Source organism: Papilio xuthus, unplaced genomic scaffold (genome assembly GCF_000836235.2).
Source record: "Papilio xuthus unplaced genomic scaffold, Pxut_1.1 DF824888.1, whole genome shotgun sequence".
NCBI lineage: Eukaryota > Metazoa > Arthropoda > Insecta > Lepidoptera > Papilionidae > Papilio > Papilio xuthus.
In genome coordinates this window covers 2654156-2673955 of record NW_013533761.1, presented here as the reverse complement: position 1 = coordinate 2673955, position 19800 = coordinate 2654156, and the positions used below count along the sequence as shown (strand labels likewise).

Here is a 19800-nt window from a genome sequence, read left to right as displayed (position 1 = left end):
TATACATGTGTTCTTTTATTTAAAATATACATTCATTAAAGAAGAGAAAAACTGTAACTAACATAACAAACACATGTTAGCTATGGTTTTTTTAAGCCCATAAATAATCCACTTAGTTACGTTTTTGTTTGTTACTTTTTTCATATAAATTTATAACTTCAGACAGAAAAAAAAACAAATTAGTTCGTTGTCAAAGGTATGTAAAATAAAGGTCATTAAAATTCTACCCAAAAACTGTATGATATGTAAACTAACGCACCTGACCGTAACGACATCCCACAAACATTTTTGTCAACATTAATATTATAATATGACTCTCCCTAAATAATTATATAAGAGATACTTCAAAGGTTTGCAGATTTATATTTCACTGAAATAAACACGTAAATTATGTTTTAATATGAACAATTTTTCGAACTCTACATAATTGCTACAAAATGCTACGATATTTTCCTCTAGATAAAACAAAGTAATAAAAATAAAAATCTTATTTTCCTGTTTATTTGATGTTATTAGTATTATCCTTAATAAACATATGAAAAAATATTAATACGTAATTATAGAATTTACTTCAAAACGATTAAACTCATTTGAATGGAAAATGACAATGTTTAAAAAATATATGACTTTTTTCTAACGTTACACTGAAAACGATCAATTTTATTTTCCAATACATGTAGACTTAATAAACAAAGTTCTATGTAAAGCCAATAGAGTGTTTTCCATATGTGCTCCTTGTACACTGCGTGACTACGACACGCGAGAACAATGACTTGAATAACAATGACTCTCCATTGTCTATGTTTTCTCACATATTGTTGTCTCTGTTTATCCAGAGAGAATGAAAGGGATGACAATATGTATTTGCACTTGTGTAAACGTAGCCTTACAATTGTACTGTATCCAACACGTGCGAACTGCAAAAAGTCAAGACATTTTATGTCGTATTATAATCGTTAGCTCCTGTGAATTGTCTTCGTTTGCATATAGATTTCATGTAGAGAATTCGATATAGATTAAGCTTACATTGAACAAGCCTATTAGAACAAAGTTATATTTTTAGTGAATATTATATAATACAATAAAAATTTATATATTTCTATTCATAGGTTCGTGTATTCATGTATATTATATATTTATGTTGCTTAATTTGTTTAGTATATCCATATGTAACTAGTATATATATTGTAAATAATTCTTGCTCTTATTTATTTATTCTTGACATATCCTGATATTTATATGTTATATACCCCTCTATATATGTTATTCTTTCCTGTCCCACTGGGTTGCCTGGAAGAGATCGCTTGTAGCGATAAGGCCGCCCTTGCTTTGTAAATTAGTTAATTGTCCTTTTTTTGTATTATGATAGCATTAAGAGTTAATAAATATATAAATGAAAAAAGACAATGGTGACGAGGTGTAACATTTGTTATGAATAGTATTTGATACATAAAAAATACAATAGGTATTGAAACAAATTCTAGTACCTACAAAATTCTCAAACTGAACATTTTATTCTACAGTGGCTTTAGTGCAATTAATTCGCTACCAAATTCACAAATGCATGCATTATGAAATGCAGATTTTCAGGCGAGTCATTAAAAGTTATTAAGTTGGTAGCTCGCTAAAAGTGCTATTTGAAAACCACTTCGAATACTAAAACCAGTCCATTTTTAGAAAAATAATTGCATTTGCTTTTAATTATTATTTTAAGAACTAATGGATAATTACATTCTTAGAATATAGTTTAACCTTTCTCATAGTAAAGGCAAAATTATATAGATCAAATATTTTAAACAACATATGTTCTTATGATGACATAATGATCATAAGAACTATAATTTAGCACAAATGTATGTTTGTTATGCAATTTTTTTCTATTTAATTGCAACATGAGAGACATTTCATCGCAGTGGGTAGGAAATTAACGTCCTCGACTGTATAATTTTATGGTAGAACGAGCATACGGCCACATAAATTCATCAAAATGGCGAACCGAATGCTACCCATAGATAACCGCATTTACAGATGCCAAACTTTAATTGACAGAGAAGCAAACACACAGAAAGAGGATATAGTTATCCGTCTCATCATACTCTTCTCCGCCAAAACTATCTCCCCTTTACATCTGTTCCTTACAAGAAAAGGGTGGAAAGGGTAAGAAGACCAAAATAAGGCCTCCGTAATATACATGTGTGGTCGCGGTGAATGCTAGCTGTATCACTGTTAATGTTAGTGGCGCAACACAGTATTTACGAACGCGTAATATGTTATGTTGGGATTGTCTTAGCCCCCGGCAGTAGTATGTCGGATTAATTAACTTACGAGGTCAGCTCGGCGGCTCTACCAAATTAAATTTATAACTAACCGTGTGTAATTGAATCCTATCCGATTAAATTTAATACCTTGTTTAATATCGAAATTATTGGAAAATATCTTAAAATATAACGACAACAATATATTTATACTGTATCTTTCCATTACTAAAATATGTGTTTGACGTACAAATTTTCTTTATAGGGGCTTAAGCAGTCGAAAAAAACTATGTATAAGGATTTTCTGTACCTGTGTATTTCTAATCTTTTTACAAAAAAATGTTCCCTTAAAAATAGAATTCCTTCGTGGAATCTTCTTTGATCCTCAAAAAATACCTTAAATACTAAGAACCTTAAACTGTTTACGAACCTTTAGTCGTATTTTCTTGGTTAGATATCTTATCTTGGAAATACCACGCATATTTATATGTCATTCATAAAAGCAAAAAACTATTTTTTCGTAAAATATTTTTTATGCAATAATATGTTTTGTTTTTAGTATCTGAAGTATTTTGCCTTAAGAAATTGTATCATGAAACGTTTTGTACAAAGAACTTTGAAAGAATCTGCCTTCACAAGGCCTTTGATGTTTCTGCTTGGTCAGGAAAAGTAAAGGTTAATTATGTTTACCTTTCCTGACTCTTTAATCGAGATATACTTTAAAATGTTTTTGTCGGGTTGCGATAAATTATTTTTGTATATACATTTAATTTTATTGCTAAACATGTAGATTAAGAAAAAAGGTCGGTTTTAATTTTTTTTTTGTTAATAATTACAGCCCGGAGTATGGAATCGAATTTAGTATTTCTCGTAGCATTTAAGTTACCTCTCATAGCAGTGTCTTAAAAATTGCGCAACTCATTTAATTCAGAATCGAACCTCGGAATTCTAATATAAAGCCCTTACAAAAATGATAATTTCTACTTTACCTAATGAACTTCTGGAAAAAAATAATGGTATTAACCTACTTAAAAACATATTAAAATCGTAAAAAGTATTCCAGAAAGCTTTTTAAAGAGCACGGCTAAAATGAACGGTCAACGAATGGACGCTTTTTGCAGCATTTACATTTTTTTCCTGTTCTTGACCCAGAAAATATCTTTCGAGTGATGAAAATCGGAGAAACGTTTGTTACACAATATACTCGTAAGTTATAGTGTTTGCACTACAACAATGTAGAGTTTTTAGGAATACTGCAGTAAATTAAAACACGCACAGACTAAAAACACTAGATGAAAGGTCAAAAATAATATATCAATAAAGTGCATATTCACTTGTTACGTTGAAAACATATGAATAATTTGCGAATTTTAATTTAAACGAATAGACGTGGTATGTAGTTTTGAAAATTTTTGTTTGTCTTTCTATCAGTCTTTGTCTATTCCCAATGCCGCGTTTGTTCCGGCTTATCTCCGGAACGGCTAGACAGATTTTGACGAGACTTTGACTGAAATATAGCTAATGTCGTGGACTACTTTTTCCACTGCAAAGTTGCGCGTAGTATTTTTTTTAAATTGAAGGGCATATTGATTTACAAATAGTGATGGTTTTAGGTCTTCGCCGACCTTTACACTGGCCACGGAATAAAAGATAAAATTGCCTTTAATTAACTAAAGAAAAATACGGTTTTGTTATAAATCCCCGCGTCCGTATAATTTGTTTATTTTTCTTTTATGGTTTAAGAGCATTGCTAACTCAGTTAATTAATTCTTTTGTTTTATAATTTAGCCTCATTTTCATGCTTAATTATTATTTGAAGTAACGTCAGTTTCTTTTTACAAATTATTTTCTTTAGTTAGGACGTTATCTATAAAATTACTTCAGCAGACATCCTTTAGGTTCTTGACGTAATAAATATTTTATAGATGTACATATATCAGGAAAGCTTTATTACGGAGGAAGTAATAAATTGTTATTGCCTGTTAAAATTAATCACCTACACCATATTTCTAAACCCATGTCTTACCCTTGTCAGTTGCTGTAGCGTCTCTCATAATGCCCTTATTATTAATGTGAATAATTTAATACGTAGCCTGTGAATCAGGGTTTTTATATCCTATAACCTAATCTTCACTTACTCGTAACATCTTGAAATGTAAACTTTCCAATCTTACGCAAAACTTGTAAGTGTAACATAAGTGTGTGCAATTATATTTATCTTTTAATTTAAGTTCATAATTAAGAAAGATGTCGCAATTCTTTTAACGAAGGAATTTATCTGTTAATTGCTTTAAAAACAATGATTTCAACTTAGAAAAAAGTCTTTGTTGCCTATATTTAGTTGAAATGATAGTACATAAAATCTGTTATTCTGTATATTTCCAACAGATCACAAAGCTATACCGAATGCCTATTATCTCGTTATCCTATCAGCTTATCGGGAGAATGTCTTGGCTTTTGTGTATATTCAATATTTGTTACGAGCGAGACTCCGGGAGTTTCCCTTGAGACGCTCTTTGCGAGATTAAGTCCTTATGTTCCTCCGACACCAGGATTACTGCGTTCGACTCTAACTTCGATCTATTTAAGTGAATGAAACCGACGAAGTAACATGCATTTGCAAATTGTACAATAAATTGGATTGTATAAATTACTTCTTTTATTTCTTTCGCCTTCGAAAGACTTGTTAAGGTAATGGCAAGGAAATTCAAACCTACTGAAATTTGTAAAAAATAAAACTACTTACTAAGTTATTTTTCCTTCTATTTTTAAATCAGACTTTCTTCTGACAATCTTCAGAATGTTGTCTATTTGGAATAATAATGAAAATGTCGGAGAAAAATTAGCTTCGAATCCTATAATCATCGCTATGCTTCTATTGGACACTACTTACGGTAACTTGCTATATTTTACGTTTGGCTTATATTTTCGTGAACATTTCTAGCGTCACTTTCCATTTACATACCTCTAAAGATATTTACGAAATCTACTACGACAAGAAACATATTAAAACCCTAATATCAGAGCCATGTCAAGTTGTCTTTTGCTCTTAAGCTATTCTATTATTAAAGAATGTATTCAAAACGCAACGTACTCTGCGTTAAAAAGACAATATGAAGAAAGGAATAATAGAATATACTTGTAAAGAATAAAGCAAAATAAGAATCATTTCTCTTTGTTGCGAACAAATTGAATGTAAGAAATTACAAGAGATTTCCAACATAAAAATAGCCGATACAGTCTCAATATTATTTACATTGTAAAGCTTTTCGAGACTAAATGCTGACTCGTCGACGTAAGGTTATTAAATCTTTCCTTATTACACTTGCTTATATATTTGCTTTGTTATATACACTATATTTTTATGTCCAGGTTATATCATAGATAGACATTTTGGATTAGAAAACAAAACAATAATTAAAAAACTAACTAATTTGTATGTCGAGTCTAGAGTTGTGTCTCTGAACCCTTTAGTCTCGGTAAACTACGGTAAATAAGATCCGAAAACGTTATAGCAAGCATTAGCATTAGCAAAGTTATTAAAATACACCTTTAAATAGAGTAAAACGAATCATAAAAATTCTGAAGAAAAGTCGAGAATATAAAATAAGTTCTAAAGCGTTTGTTGTCACACAAACAATCTGTAAGAACAACACATAATATTTCACAGACATGATTTATATTTCAAGAGGAGACTTTGTGGCGGGTACGTGTGGTCGTGACGAAAACAAGTCGCCGGAGCTAAGCTAAGATTTATTTCATGCGCATTAAGAAAGTTGCAACGTTGCAGCTTTGGAAAAACTTTAAGCTTCGCTCTGATAAAATACGTGGTAAAATTAAACGTCTAGATTATCAAACTGATATAAAAACGGCTAACACCTCACGTATATAACCGTTAGCCATTTTTATATCAGTTTAGTATAATGTCTCACGAAAGTTTGAATAGTCTAGATTATCCTCTGATAGAATAACTTTATATTACCCGCACAGATATATGACGATAACTATACAAAAAATTAATTCCATCAGTTATAAATTTATTTATGGTATTGATGAATAAAATCAACTTGGTAACATAATAAATAAAATTAAATGTACTATTTCACTCTTATAACGATATATGGAAAATAAAAAAATACAGTAACTCATGTAGAGAATGTTTAAATATAATGTTCAACCACTTTGCTTCTGAAATGTATTTACGTATTTAAGTACCATAAATAAATACACGAGGAATTTGAATATTGTTAACAATTAGCAATTCAAATTACTAACGTTGTTAGTGATACTCCCACGAAATTATTTTCTTGAATAACTTGATACTAATTGCTTTCATAAATAGAGATCTTTTATTTAAGTTACTAAATATTATTGTTCTGAATGTAAAAATAATGTATAGAAAGCATAATAGGTATATTTGTAATTATTATACTCGTATTATCTATACGTTTTACACGACGCTTTTATAAAAACGTTACATCTATTATTCTAACCTTAATTTATTATTTTATGAACACGTTTACTCTGTCCTAATTACTAAAAGTTTCATCATTGAATAACAACGTTTTTCATATTAATTAAACACAAACCTCAAGAGAAATCAGTCAGTTTTACTTAGTAAATTGTAAAAAAAATAGTGTTTTTAATAATTCAATTAATTAAACTATTACCTAAATAAATCTGTTTAATGTATAAGAGGTAAGTAATAATTAAATAAAACAAGGGTTTATTATTTACACTGTTAACAATAAAACTGTTTAGGTTAACCCTTTAATATAATTTTCATACAATTTGTCGTGAATGTATACCTAAGTCAAAAGTAAATACTGCATACTACGTCATAATATTTTACGTGTATCTTGAAAAATTTCAGAATAAGCAGAGAATAAATATTAACAAACAATAAAGATAAAGAAGGATAGTTAATACGTGTTTTCTTTGTTAGATTTAACGGGTCAGTGCTTGTTATGAGAGAAAGGCGAGAGAACATTGTTTATCATCGCCTTAAAGTAGAATCCCACAGCGGTGACACTAACATTACTGCATAATGTTGTCTCTGTTCTTTTCAAAAGGAATGAAAGAGATGACAATATGTAAAAATACAAGTGTATAGCAATGGAATTCAACTTTTAGACAAGTTGATGTTTTGCGAGCTGTGTTAAATGGCTCTTGTATTCAGTGCGAGAGTAACATTAACATTTATGGCAATTTATTCCATTTATTAAAGAACAAAGCCATTTGAGGTTATCGCTTTATGAGAATACATCATGTTACAAACTATTTTGGCGTATTGTATAAAATTATAGACCAACAAAAAGGTCAAATCGGTCATCATAAATACATAATGGCGACATCGCTCTATATATCCTATATCTATTCCTTTCTAAAATTTGATATACCCAATATGTTTTCTGTGCGATAATTTTTTAATGGAAATCCAGAGTTAGTTGAATTGTATGCTACAATACGATATTAAATAGATTAAGTCTGTAGTGAATAACTTTTTATTTACATAGTGTGCCGCATATGTAAACTAGATAAAATTACATTTACATTTTTATGTACATTTTATTCCAACATAGCGAGGATGAAACAAGATGTAATATTATTGCGGTTTTCAATAAAAGCTAATAATTAAATCAACCATTTAAACGTTATTTTACCTTTTAACACTATTTCATTGTTTAAAACAACCAAAGACTTAAGCTTTTTTTCATGTGTATATTTCAAACCATAAATTAATTTCCTATTCCTAGCTTGTCAACGTATGTAAACAAACAGCAGCATTGTGGCCGTCTTCAACTTCCGAACGTTGTCACAAGAGTGACGCTTAAGTTAATAAACAAGAGAAATACAGTAATATAGTATCATCTCGCTCACTTTCCTTGTTAAAATTTAAATAACAATATGTTTCACACGACTGTTAAAACAGTAGAAACAGGTGAAAACGGTGAGGGTATGCTGACGTCAACATTCCTGATGTTGTAGGTGCTTAAAGCTTTGTATTTTTTTTTGTTCCTAACTTTTTAAAGAAAAATATAAATTTTAGCTTAAAAATTTAAAGCCCATTTTATAACATTTGAACAGGTGAAAAATTTTCAGCTGAAAAGCGTCAACATGCCGCAATTTTAAATTTGATTTCCCTAAAGAGACAAATTTTATTGAAAATTTCAACGTAAAATATGAAACATTTGGTTTTATTTGTAAATGTTTCGCGATGAACCATTAAAATATTGTATCATATTGTATCCCTAGTATGTATGTATAATATTGTATCCCTTATTTATTTCGCCGTATTTCTAGATGTCTCATTTGTAACGATTCATTAAATCATTAATATCCAAGGTTTATTCTATTTGGCTGAATCTAAGAGAATGTCTAATAAAGTTCTCTTAGGTTGGGTAACAGTAAACATCTTTAGCTGACCCCCGACACCATCGATGCTGCATTAAAAACACAATGTTCCACATCCATTTCAAGTTTCATCGAGATCCGTCGAGTCGTTCTCGAGATGCCTCCTAACAAACATCAATCCAAGCATTCAAACATTCGCATTTTTTAATGTTCGTAAGAATAAAGTACAAATATAAAGTAAGAACATTAAATATAATGATTTATATCGAAAAGTGATTAAATAAAGTGTGTACTATTAAAGTGTATAACTTGGTAAAACGATCGTAAGTCCCTCGGATGAAAGAAACAAGGTCAAAGCCCGTGTCCATTACCCTTAATTAGATTTCCCTGTAGACCCGCTACACCCGTAGCGCGTAGCCATACGTTACGAAATACCGTGAAAACCTATTCGCAATGAGAATAAAATAGCCATCGCCTCATGATTAATGTACACCAGGGCTGGCTAAAATAAATAAAAATGTTTGGGATATTGTTAAGTAGACAAGTTAACAGACAAAAATCACAAACAGATTTTCATTTAGAATTATTTTTGCACACCGTTATCTTACTAATATTATGAATGAGAATTTTTGTATGTATAGATAGATGTTATTTAGATGGTATCACCAGAACTGCATGGATCTCGCTAAAAGACATAGATTTAAAAATAGACTGGAAGAACACATAGGCTACTAATATTTTTATTCCGCCAGAACAGTTAGTATTTCATATAGCAGCAGTTTTACAAAAAAATCTGAATACCTATGGTAGTATGATGATGAATTCTTCTTTTAAAGTTATAATGAAAGGGAATGAAAAATGAAAATCAATTTCAGGCCACTTCAAATACAAAGCCAAGCTATCAATAAATATGGTTCATTCATTGTCTCCCAACCGACAGAACCGGCACATTCTAAACATGAACCATCCAAATAAATTGCTTTTCCATTGTTGGAAGATATATGCAGATATGTATACATACGGAACATGAAAAATCTTATATGAATGGTATGAATTGATATGAAATTATTCAAATTCAAGCTAAGACTTTTTTTATTATCAAAAGGTGGCAAACGAGCGAGCAGCCACCAGGAATCGCTGAAAAAGCGAAGAGACTGCTGCCCATAGACATACACAATTGCATATGCGTTGCCTACCTTTAATCGACGGAGGAAAGGATGCACAGAAAGAAAATATTTTCCCTTTCCATGCATCCTCTCATCCGGAAAGTCCACTTCCGCTTCTAGGAAAGAGGACTAAATTAGGCCTCCGGGACGCACACTCATCAGACGAAACGCGGAATTGCTTCCACTTGACTTTGGTATAATTGTAACTGGTAAAAGTAACTTAAACAATACCGTGGCAGATAAAAAAAATATACACGAATTCAGAACCTCCTTTTTGAAGTCGGCTAATAAAAATTATATTTGCAAGGTATTAATTTCACTAGCTAAAATTATATTGCTAGTCGAGTAAGTACGTAACAGAGATTTTTATTTTCATTGACCAAAAATACAAACAATGACTATAAAAATCTCTGTATCTACCACTATTGGTTTCAAACTACACGAGAGCTTATTAGAAACTCACCACGTAGCAGCCAACCTTGACTTACTTAAATCAATGATTTCCCCTACTAACATTTTTCAGTAATAATTTTTGATGAAGCTGTTGAAAATGTTGAATTTATAAATTTTGTGAATAACTTCTAAAATTACATCTATTACTAAAATTATATTTATAATTTTCGAAAGTCGCAATTTTATATACAACTTAGGTTGGACGTAGACAAAAGGACTTAAAAAGTGAAAATTTTTATTTACAAAAATCGGGATTCATCGGAATCATGATAGGTAAAGTCGAAAATGTGTCGATTTATTTAAATAACACTGATAGGGGTAACACAACCGATAATTAGGTCAGGGATAAAGGCTAAGAGATCTGTGCAATTGTAGCAACATCCATTGTCTAATATGGTAGTATGGGTTTCAAAATTTGCATTAGAATTGTTCGTTGTTGAAATAAAATAATAATCCCTCAAATTCTTTTTTCCAATATTATCCGAACCCTAAGTTCGTGCAGAATTTCAGAATTCACTATTTATAAAGTGTGTTGGTAGATGGCGTGGTTTCCAATTTACTGGCCTACTACTAAGATTTCTACACCTTCAACGGGAAGAGGGAACCTAATCCAAAATGCTTACAGCTTACACTCTCTTAATTAATGTTATTACAGTGAAAGAAATATTTATGACTCAGAATTTATTTAGCTCACATAAATCACTTAAAATGAACAACAACTAAACTAAGCCTTCTCGTTTCTTCCATTCCTCTTTGAGTTTGGCCATTTTCTTTCTTTTATATTCATTTTTCTTAAGTTTTTCTCCTTGCAGTCTTTTTTTTTGGGCGGCAACACTGTTGTCTCCATTTAAAACTTCATCTAACTTGGCAATTAACATTTCTCTAGCTAGTTTTCTATTATCATCCTGGCATCTACTAATATGACATTTAATTACTGTTCCTATAAAAAAATTATGAATTAATTAAATTGTACAATAATTTCAAAATATAATCAGTACTTTACATTTATAATGCTTTATGACATTTGTTTTAATTACATTGACCATTGATTAAAGACAAACATTTTAGCACTTCAAAGAATTATTAATTTTTTGAGTAAAAATATTAATATATTTTTAAATTTACATATTTCATTCCTCAAAGTACCCAATAATTTATGTTTTAAAATCAGGAGCATGGGTTTTTAACAAATCAAAAAGGATTTAGGCAGAGAAATTAGATTGTTTTACAAATATGTTGTTTACCTGTAGGATTGTGGGTTAAAACTACACAGTTAGCATTTTTATTGACAGCAGAACCACCAGGGCCACCCCCTCTAACAAACTGCTCTGTCAATTCTGCTTCATTTATTTTTGGTACAAGTGAGTAATCAATATGCTTTGATGCTACTGAGCAATGTAATATGGGTACAGCTTGTGCTCTAAAGATGTTACTAAAAGATCTAAGATTTTGCATTATTTTATACCACAGAACCCTTGCGGAGTAGAGCTTCACCTTTCTGAAAATAATAAGAAGATTAAAAATATTAATTTTTCACGAAAAAGTACATGCCAATTATTAACAGCAAGCCAAATAAACTGCTAATTAATTACGTATTTTTACCTTGTAAGCAAAACTAATATCTCCAGGTTTAGTTAATGTTTTATTGCGTCGAAATTCATTGGAAACTCTAGTCCTGAAATACTGGTTATCCGTCAAATTTAGGGACTGAGAGTATTGCATTAATTTTTTATATAAATTAAGTATTTCCGATCTAGTAATCGACATAATATTAAATTTAGAAAATTGTACAAAAAAAATCTCAAATTGACGTATGATAAATTTGATAAGAAAAATGTGACATTGACAGTTTGTGCTTGACGTATCATTGTTTTTTTTTGTGAGAGAATGGCGCAGCCAAATGCTTTTCCGTTTAACATATTGAGTAATTTCAGTTTTTTAAAAATTTACCTCACACTTAACAATATTCTTGTTTGCACACATTACTTAATCTAATTTTTGAAAGTTAAACGATAACATAACAATAATTTCAAAGATACCGTTATAGTGATTGTTATGTTTTAGTTTGTCAAACAGCTGTCAAGTGCAATTGTCATTATATTCTTCCTTCGCTATTATTTAAAAATTTAAATTATTTGATAAGCAATTTCATGGGATAAAACATTACGTTTGGACAAAATATCCATGTCAAAGCAAATTTTCGAATAGATACAATTCACGAAATTAATTAAATTTCCCTTAAATTTTAACGAAAAGTTGTGCTGGTAATCGTACCATTTTCTAAATAATTTAAAGTATCAAAACATCTAAATTACAATGGTCCGTTTTAAGAACAGGTTTGTTTTGATTTTCCCTTTGTAATAAAATTTAGAAGCGCATGCTAAAATACGAAGTAGAGAAATGTTTAAAACCAAAGTTCTGTTATCCAGCAACTAAACAAAGACGCAGCTTGTTTTTTTTTTAATGTTTAACTATTTTCACATCCAACTGATGATGCGTAATTTCACAAGGCGTAGTTTCTGACTCAATAAAATTGCTCATTTTTAACACCTTTTAATTATATTTCTTATGAACATTATCTAATAATGTAATTCTATTTTAGATACATAACTGTCGAAATTTCATCGCCTTTAATTCCTGAGAACAAACCTCTTTCTTTGAAATCTAAAATATTTCATGAAACTGTACTTGAGAAGATACAGCAATTACATGGTGACTTTGGAGTAGGAGCTGTTAGATCTGGATTTCTAACGAAATATTGCAACGAGAACACTCGAATAGCAATCCTAAGAGCTAGACATGGGCCTCACAAGTTTGTTTCAAGCAGTTTACCATTCATTACAAAAATAGGTAAACTGGATGTTAGTCTACGAACTCTTCATGTTGGAGCAACTTTAAAACACAGCTTTAAATTTATCCTTAAGCACCAAAGGGCATATTTGGATTCAATGTGGTCAAAATTAAAAACAGATGAAGAACGAAAGAATCTTGAAGCAGCTGTAATGGATTTTACGAAGACAGATGTCACAATAAACATAGATAATATTGCTTAATTACATTTTTTTTATTTAATAAACCCAATACATTATAAACATATTAAAAAATAGGATATGAATAATTAAGTAAGGAATATTCCTTACTTAATTTTCTTACACATAAATTATTTCAATACAATTTCTCTTACATAAAAATGAATATAGTATGTATAATATAAATATTGCACAATTAAGAGTACTATGCTTTGTATGTACATTTATTGCACTTGTGCATTTTCTGCTAAATGCAGAAATTTTAATTGTAATTGATATCATACTTGTACAACTAAGCTATATACATTGTAACTAAGCTAAATAACATATTTGTGACATTAATTTTACAAGATAGTGTTAAAGCAGTTTTATAATATTTATCACATTCATAACAATTAAAATAGCCAATGTTAAAATGCATTATGATAATTGAGGCATTTGTATGTAAAGCTTTTTACGTAATGTTGATTCAAAAATTGGCACCTGGACCTGTTTTAATCTACTGCAAACATGAGAAACGGAATTAGTTACTTTTGTAAATATATCATACAAGTGTTCTTGTTGTGCCTTTTTACCTATCGTATAACATAAAATTTGAATAAATATAGACCCTTTTTGTTCATCTCTATATGCTTCATATTCAGGTGCAGTGGCCCAATATATAAGAAAATCAGATTTTCTAAGAAAATAATTTGTTTTTGGTCCATCAGCTACCAAATGGGGCATAGATCTGTGTTCATCAACTTGACAAGCCTGCAAAATCAAGATTTTGGGCTTTCCATGTAAATTACTTGCATCATCGGAGTCTAATAGTTTCTGGATATCTTCAACTTTCACTTTTACCGAATCAGCAGCATACACATGTCCCCTAACACCATGTGATAAAATACATAACATAAAAATGCTATCATCTGGACGAACATCATTATTTATTACTTCCCTGATAAATTTAAACATTTCTCTATGGTTCAGATTGCGGCAGCTTTTTATTTTAAAATTGAGTGATGTCATTAATTGCTCCAGGCTTTGTTGGTCTTTTGTTGAACCTAAACGATTTTCCAACATAGGTGTTCGGAAATTGTTTTCAATGCTATCTTTTGATGGGTGAAATTCTTCTTGATTAATAATGCAGCAAACACCAATTCTACGAGTATTGATAATAGGATAAGCATCTTTAGTCAGATTTTTTGTGTCAGATTTCAAGTTCATAATGGGAATATCTTCCTTTTGTAATTCATTCAAACGTTGAAATACATCACAGAAACTTTCATCATATTTATCTTCTTTTAACTTAGCTTTCGAATCATCATTTGGTGTAGTTGAACAAATTGGAGTACTCATTATTTGTGGTGATGAAAAATTTGAGTCATTATTAATTTTATTTGCAATTATTTGCAGATCTTCTGCTACTTTTTTCAAACCAGGTATATTTTCTACAATCCTCACAAGTTTTTCAACATGACATTGCTTATTCTCCACCACAAAATTATTTTTATTCAGAGTTATAAACTTTTGGGATATTAATTCCAAACATATCAGCTCACAAGATTCATGTTCAGATGTATCAATGTCATATGTCAATAATGATTTTTTTAATCTTACAAGAATATTTACAATTACATTTTCACAAAATTTGTATAGAGCCTTTTTCATAGGATTGATATATATACAAACATTTATATTGTCAGGCATATATCGTTCCTTGACACTAGCAACATCAAAACCTAGTTTTTTAATAATATGATATAAGCGGCAAATGGTAAGTGCTTCTAAAAATTCATACCTCCATGTAGGTCGGGCCTGAGCATTTAAGGCCCAGTCATATAATAAATTCATGTTACTGTCTTTATGAACACGTTGAAAAACAATAAGTCTTTGCAGAGCTGTATCAGGGACTTCATAAAGCAGGAAAACCAATGAAACAGTATCATAATAATCTACATCATTTTGAATCTCTGATATCACTTCAAGATTTATTGTTCGTATGTTGTCACTAAAGCAATCTTGGAGATGAGTCTTCGCGTCTGAATGCAACATATTCATGTTTATTTCTTAAAGCTGATGTTGATGAAGTTAATGTAAATTGTTTACATGAGGTACCTTAATTATAAGTGTCCTTTGACAGTAAATAACTTTTTACACAGTTTTCTATACTATTATAAGTTGTGTGATGATATTATATCTACAATTTTGCAGGATAAGTCAGAGTGCATGATTTACGATTATTTTTCAAAATTTTCTCATTAACCCTATTTTGAACCTTATGCCATTGAGTTTCAATTCAAATTCCTCATTTTTCAGATCTGTCAATGCTATCAACGTTCTTAATACGGAATTGATCAACAAGTTTTCTAAACTATAATGGTTTAAATAATTTCATTTTGAATTAACATATTTCGTAAGTTTTCCTTAAAATAATTAGTATTATTTAACAACATTATCTAAAAAATCTAAACATACTAAAAAATTGTAATGTAACTACCAAGTGTATATGAAATAAATACATTAAAAAGTCAAACTTGCTTTTCGAACGATTCTAATATTTCACAGACTTTCGGGATTTCCCTGTAGTTGTTTATGTACTTATCAAATTTTTGTATGTATCAAAACACTGTATGAATATTATGCATGTAATACCAGCCAGCGTGGCAATTTTAAATTGTGAGAGGCAATCACATATGGACTGATGTTCTATAGATAGTTAAAAATCTGGAAAATTGATCTTTAATAAGAAAAAAGTTTATTTATTGACATCGGCTTTTAAACATATCGCATACTTAAAACGGGCAACTCTGATCAGTCTATTTGTCATTGACACGAAAGCGCGAAACTTAAATTAACTTAAACGTCAAAACAAAACATTTGCAAGTATATATTCTGATCTTATCAAATGTTAATAATATTTTGCGTTATATAATAATACTCAACAAAGGATGTTATCATGTCTTATAGAAGATTTTAACTCTTAGTAAAAACGAATAAGCTAAGTGGAACAGCAAGGAAAACAAGGTTATAGGTTAACTTATTAGAATCATGCACAGCATCATTAACTTGATATCTATTATCACAGTATCAAGGTCATAATTTATTGTGTTTATCATACTGCTGCAAGATAACTTTGACGATCCTACTATTTTTATACGTTAATATACTCCGTATTTTATTATTATTTTTGATTTTCTTTTCTATCGAGTCTACGTAATCTTTGTTTTGTAACAAAATAACGCTTTCGTTTATTTAGATCATCAATTTTTTAGTAAGAAATTAGAACATGAACACTCAATCATTCTTCATTGGCGTGGATGTGGGGTCAGGTAGCGCCAGAGCAGCTCTGGTCGATCAAGACGGACACATACTGCGTACATCAGTTAAGGAACTGCGAATATGGAAGCCCCAACCTGACTTTTATGAACAGTCCTCTAATGACATATGGAGCTGTTGTGAATTTGTTATAAAAGTTAGTATTACTTAGTACTTAGATAAGAGTGTCTGTGTGTTTCTGGGTAAAAAGATATGTTTTTGACCCAAACAATTGTTTATTTTATTTTTTGATACAATGATAAATATTAAATCTTCAAGATTAAAAAAACATGTATTTAAAAAAAACTGCCCAAATTTTCTCAGGTTTAAATTGCATTGAAAGTATATTCAGCAAATTTTTCTTGTGTATTTCAGGAAGTTATTAGAAATGTGAATCCAGAAGATATCAAAGGGATTGGCTTTGATGCCACATGTTCTTTGGTCGCAATGGATAGGAATGGTAATCCCTTAGCAGTAAGCAACTCTCACAACAATGAACAGAATGTTATAATGTGGATGGACCACAGAGCTCAAACTGAGGCCGAGCTTATAAACAAAACAGGTCATGAGATGCTTAAGTATGTTGGTGGCAAGGTAAGCCTGGAAATGGAGATGCCAAAGCTAAAGTGGTTAAAGAAAAATTTACCGAACAAGTGGTCTGATTTCGGATATTTTTTTGATTTACCAGACTACCTAACTTGGAAAGCTACAGGATCAGAAAGCAGGTCACTATGTTCCCTGGTTTGCAAATGGAACTATGAATGTTCTATTGATGGTAAAAAAGGATGGAACCAAGATTTTCTTCAAAATATTGGATTGGATGACTTAGCTGCGTTTGACTTTAAGAAGATAGGGAGTAAAGTTTTGATGCCTGGAGAGAAGTGTGGTGGTCTGAAGAATGATGTTGCAAGATCTCTTGGCCTTATTCCCGGTACCCCAGTAGCTACTTCTATCATTGATGCTCATGCTGGTGGACTTGGTATGATTGGTACAAATGGGGAAGGCATTGCAAAGGAAATGTCAAGTAGACTCAGCATAATATGTGGTACTTCCACCTGTCACATGGCTGTCAATAAGAAGCCTGTACTAGTGCCAGGTATATGGGGTCCTTATTTTAGTGCAATGGTACCTAACTTGTGGTTGAATGAAGCTGGCCAAAGTGCCTCTGGCATGCTTTTAGACTATGTCATATCAAGTCATCCAGCAGGAATTCAATTGTTGAATAAATATTCAACTGGAGAGTAAGTCTTATTATGATAACAGTAATAGATAATAGATTTCGTTTTTTTTATTTGATTTGAATGTGTGGGTGTGAGAATCTAAACAAGAATAAATCAAAACAAACTTTACCAGACATACAAACAATTGTTAAATTTTCCTTTTCCAATTCTCTACTAATCTTATGAAAGGTTTATAAGGGTTATCTGTTTCAGGGTGCGAACTCATCTAAGGCAATTGCTATCAAAAATGACAAAAGAAAAAGGCTTAAGCGATGTAAGTTTACTCAGTAAAGACTTTCATATTTGGCCCGATTATCATGGCAATCGATCACCATTGGCTGATCCATCTATGAAAGGAATGATTTGTGGGCTCACAATAAACAACAGTGAGGAGAATCTCGCTTTACTCTACCTTGCAACATTACAGGCTTTATCGGTAAGCTCCTTTTAGTTTTATATTTTATTGAAGACATAAGAGTGATAGATTATACACCCCAGACACAGGAGACTACCACTCATAATTATCATATAGTACTCAGTGATAAATTCAGATTTAAATATTTTATGAATGAGAGATTAAAGTTTATTATTCTTTCTATTTCAGTATGGAACTCGGCATATAATTGAGGCTTTGGTGGAAGCCGGTTATGAACCATTCAAATCCTTGCTAATCTGTGGTGGACTATCAAAGGATCCCCTGTTTGTGCAAATACAAGCAGATGTTGTAGCTTTGCCGGTGCTTAAACCATATGAATCGGAGTCAGTTTTGTTAGGCTCTGCTATCCTTGGTGCGTGCGCGTCACAATACTTTAACAATGTTCAAGTGGCCATAGAGACCATGGGAGGCAAAGCCGATGTCGTCCCTCCAAATCTTAATACCAAATCATTCCATGACAAAAAGTATAAAGTGTTTCTTAAAATGTATGAAGATCAGTTGAAGTATAGAGCCATTATGAATTAGCAAATTTATATCAGAATGTAAATAGAATAAATATTATTACTTAAACTGTTTCATACACATGTTAAGTTTAACTTGGGATTTTTATACAGGGATTAGTAGATAATCATTATTTTATATTTTAGTGCAAATATTGCCTATTATCAGAAAGGTTTTTTTTAAATAAAAATGTACTGTTTTAAATGATAAACTTACCTTGACTTTATTTCAGTATTTTTGCTCCTTTGCTTCTATGAAAGTATTAAATAACATGAATTATAAAAAAAAGAGGGAAAATTTATGTTTGCTGAAAATAGGCTGTATGAAGAAACAAAGTAAGTTAGTTACTTTAAGTAACAATATTTTATCTACCAGGATTTTATAAAAGAAACAAAATTTTACTATTGTAACATAATTATTACAAATAAATAATCAAATAAATTGGATAACACACAAGAAAGTTATTCAATAGATTTCCAAAAAATAAAGACAACTTAATGTCAGACAAACGTACAATACAGAACACTTAAATAAAATTTGGAGCTTACAATACAATTAATAAACATTAAAAATAAATTTTTCATAATCATTATACCAAGTAATTAAGTACTCAATGTAAAAAAGGTATGTCCTAAAAATTACTCTCCCAAAACTCGATCAACATCATGTAGTAGCATGTATGTACTAATATTATCACAATTATTTGTACAAGTGCTAATGATGGCTGAAAAAACATAGAAATTCGTTTTTAAGTACTGAAAAAGACGCAATTAGGTAGTTTAACAAAGTTGTAAGCTATAATCATGTTAAACCATATTTTTTACAGAACTGTAACATTAAAACTATAATGGTATATTTTCATCCATAATGGATTTTTATATTTTAAAGTTTAAATCAAAATGTTTTTTTTTTCTTTATCAGAAATAATATAAAAATAATATGTATTAGTGACAGTAAATTAAACATAGTTAAGTAACAATGGTAGCTTGACATCTTGAATACTTTCTCACAATGCAAAGGAACTATTAATTTATAGAAATTGAGCATTTCCTGTTTAGAAGCAGAATTGTGACCAATTGTTATAGA

General features: G+C 30.4%; 4 protein-coding genes across 8 annotated transcripts; 2 read left to right on the top strand and 2 right to left on the bottom strand.

The window, feature by feature from the left end:
- Positions 1-10900: 10900 nt before the first annotated feature.
- Positions 10901-12042, bottom strand: LOC106127051 (probable peptide chain release factor C12orf65 homolog, mitochondrial). Its single transcript, XM_013324994.1, has 3 exons — positions 11831-12042; positions 11473-11726; positions 10901-11168 (listed from the first exon to the last, which is right to left on the bottom strand). Exons 2-3 carry the CDS (start codon positions 11681-11683, stop codon positions 10948-10950), a joined length of 432 nt encoding a protein of 143 aa, XP_013180448.1. The 5' UTR covers positions 11684-11726; positions 11831-12042; the 3' UTR covers positions 10901-10947.
- Positions 12043-12298: 256 nt separating this feature from the next.
- Positions 12299-13284, top strand: Pop5 (POP5 ribonuclease P/MRP subunit). Its single transcript, XM_013325264.1, has 2 exons — positions 12299-12564; positions 12831-13284. The coding sequence occupies exons 1-2, from the start codon at positions 12545-12547 to the stop codon at positions 13279-13281; spliced, it is 471 nt and encodes a 156-aa protein (XP_013180718.1). The 5' UTR covers positions 12299-12544; the 3' UTR covers positions 13282-13284.
- A 90-nt stretch (positions 13285-13374) lies between these two features.
- Dredd (death related ced-3/Nedd2-like protein) lies at positions 13375-15501 on the bottom strand. Its single transcript, XM_013325263.1, has one exon. The coding sequence runs from the start codon at positions 15298-15300 to the stop codon at positions 13678-13680; it is 1623 nt and encodes a 540-aa protein (XP_013180717.1). The 5' UTR covers positions 15301-15501; the 3' UTR covers positions 13375-13677.
- Positions 15502-16088: 587 nt separating this feature from the next.
- Positions 16089-19790, top strand: LOC106127151 (FGGY carbohydrate kinase domain-containing protein). 5 transcript variants are annotated; one of them, XM_013325171.1, is made up of 5 exons: positions 16089-16266; positions 16515-16714; positions 16933-17798; positions 17991-18213; positions 18382-19790. In XM_013325171.1, the coding sequence occupies exons 2-5, from the start codon at positions 16529-16531 to the stop codon at positions 18736-18738; spliced, it is 1632 nt and encodes a 543-aa protein (XP_013180625.1). In that variant the 5' UTR covers positions 16089-16266; positions 16515-16528; the 3' UTR covers positions 18739-19790. The 5 variants fall into 5 exon arrangements, with proteins under 5 accessions (XP_013180625.1, XP_013180626.1, XP_013180628.1 ...); XM_013325172.1 differs by having other exon boundaries at positions 16499-16714; XM_013325174.1 differs by lacking the exon at positions 16089-16266 and adding an exon at positions 16320-16399.
- Positions 19791-19800: the final 10 nt, after the last annotated feature.

Coding starts and splice junctions, on each gene's coding strand:
- LOC106127051 (XM_013324994.1), bottom strand. CDS start 11,683: ATGCAAAATCTTAGATCTTTTAGTAACATCTTTAGAGCACAAGCTGTA. Junction 11,169..11,472: donor TTTAACCCACAATCCTACAG/GTAAACAACATA, acceptor ATTTTTTTATAG/GAACAGTAATTAAATGTCAT.
- Pop5 (XM_013325264.1), top strand. CDS start 12,545: ATGGTCCGTTTTAAGAACAG. Junction 12,565..12,830: donor ATGGTCCGTTTTAAGAACAG/GTTTGTTTTGAT, acceptor ATTCTATTTTAG/ATACATAACTGTCGAAATTT.
- Dredd (XM_013325263.1), bottom strand. CDS start 15,300: ATGAATATGTTGCATTCAGACGCGAAGACTCATCTCCAAGATTGCTTT.
- LOC106127151 (XM_013325171.1), top strand. CDS start 16,529: ATGAACACTCAATCATTCTTCATTGGCGTGGATGTGGGGTCAGGTAGC. Junction 17,799..17,990: donor AATAAATATTCAACTGGAGA/GTAAGTCTTATT, acceptor TATCTGTTTCAG/GGTGCGAACTCATCTAAGGC. Junction 18,214..18,381: donor CAACATTACAGGCTTTATCG/GTAAGCTCCTTT, acceptor TTTCTATTTCAG/TATGGAACTCGGCATATAAT.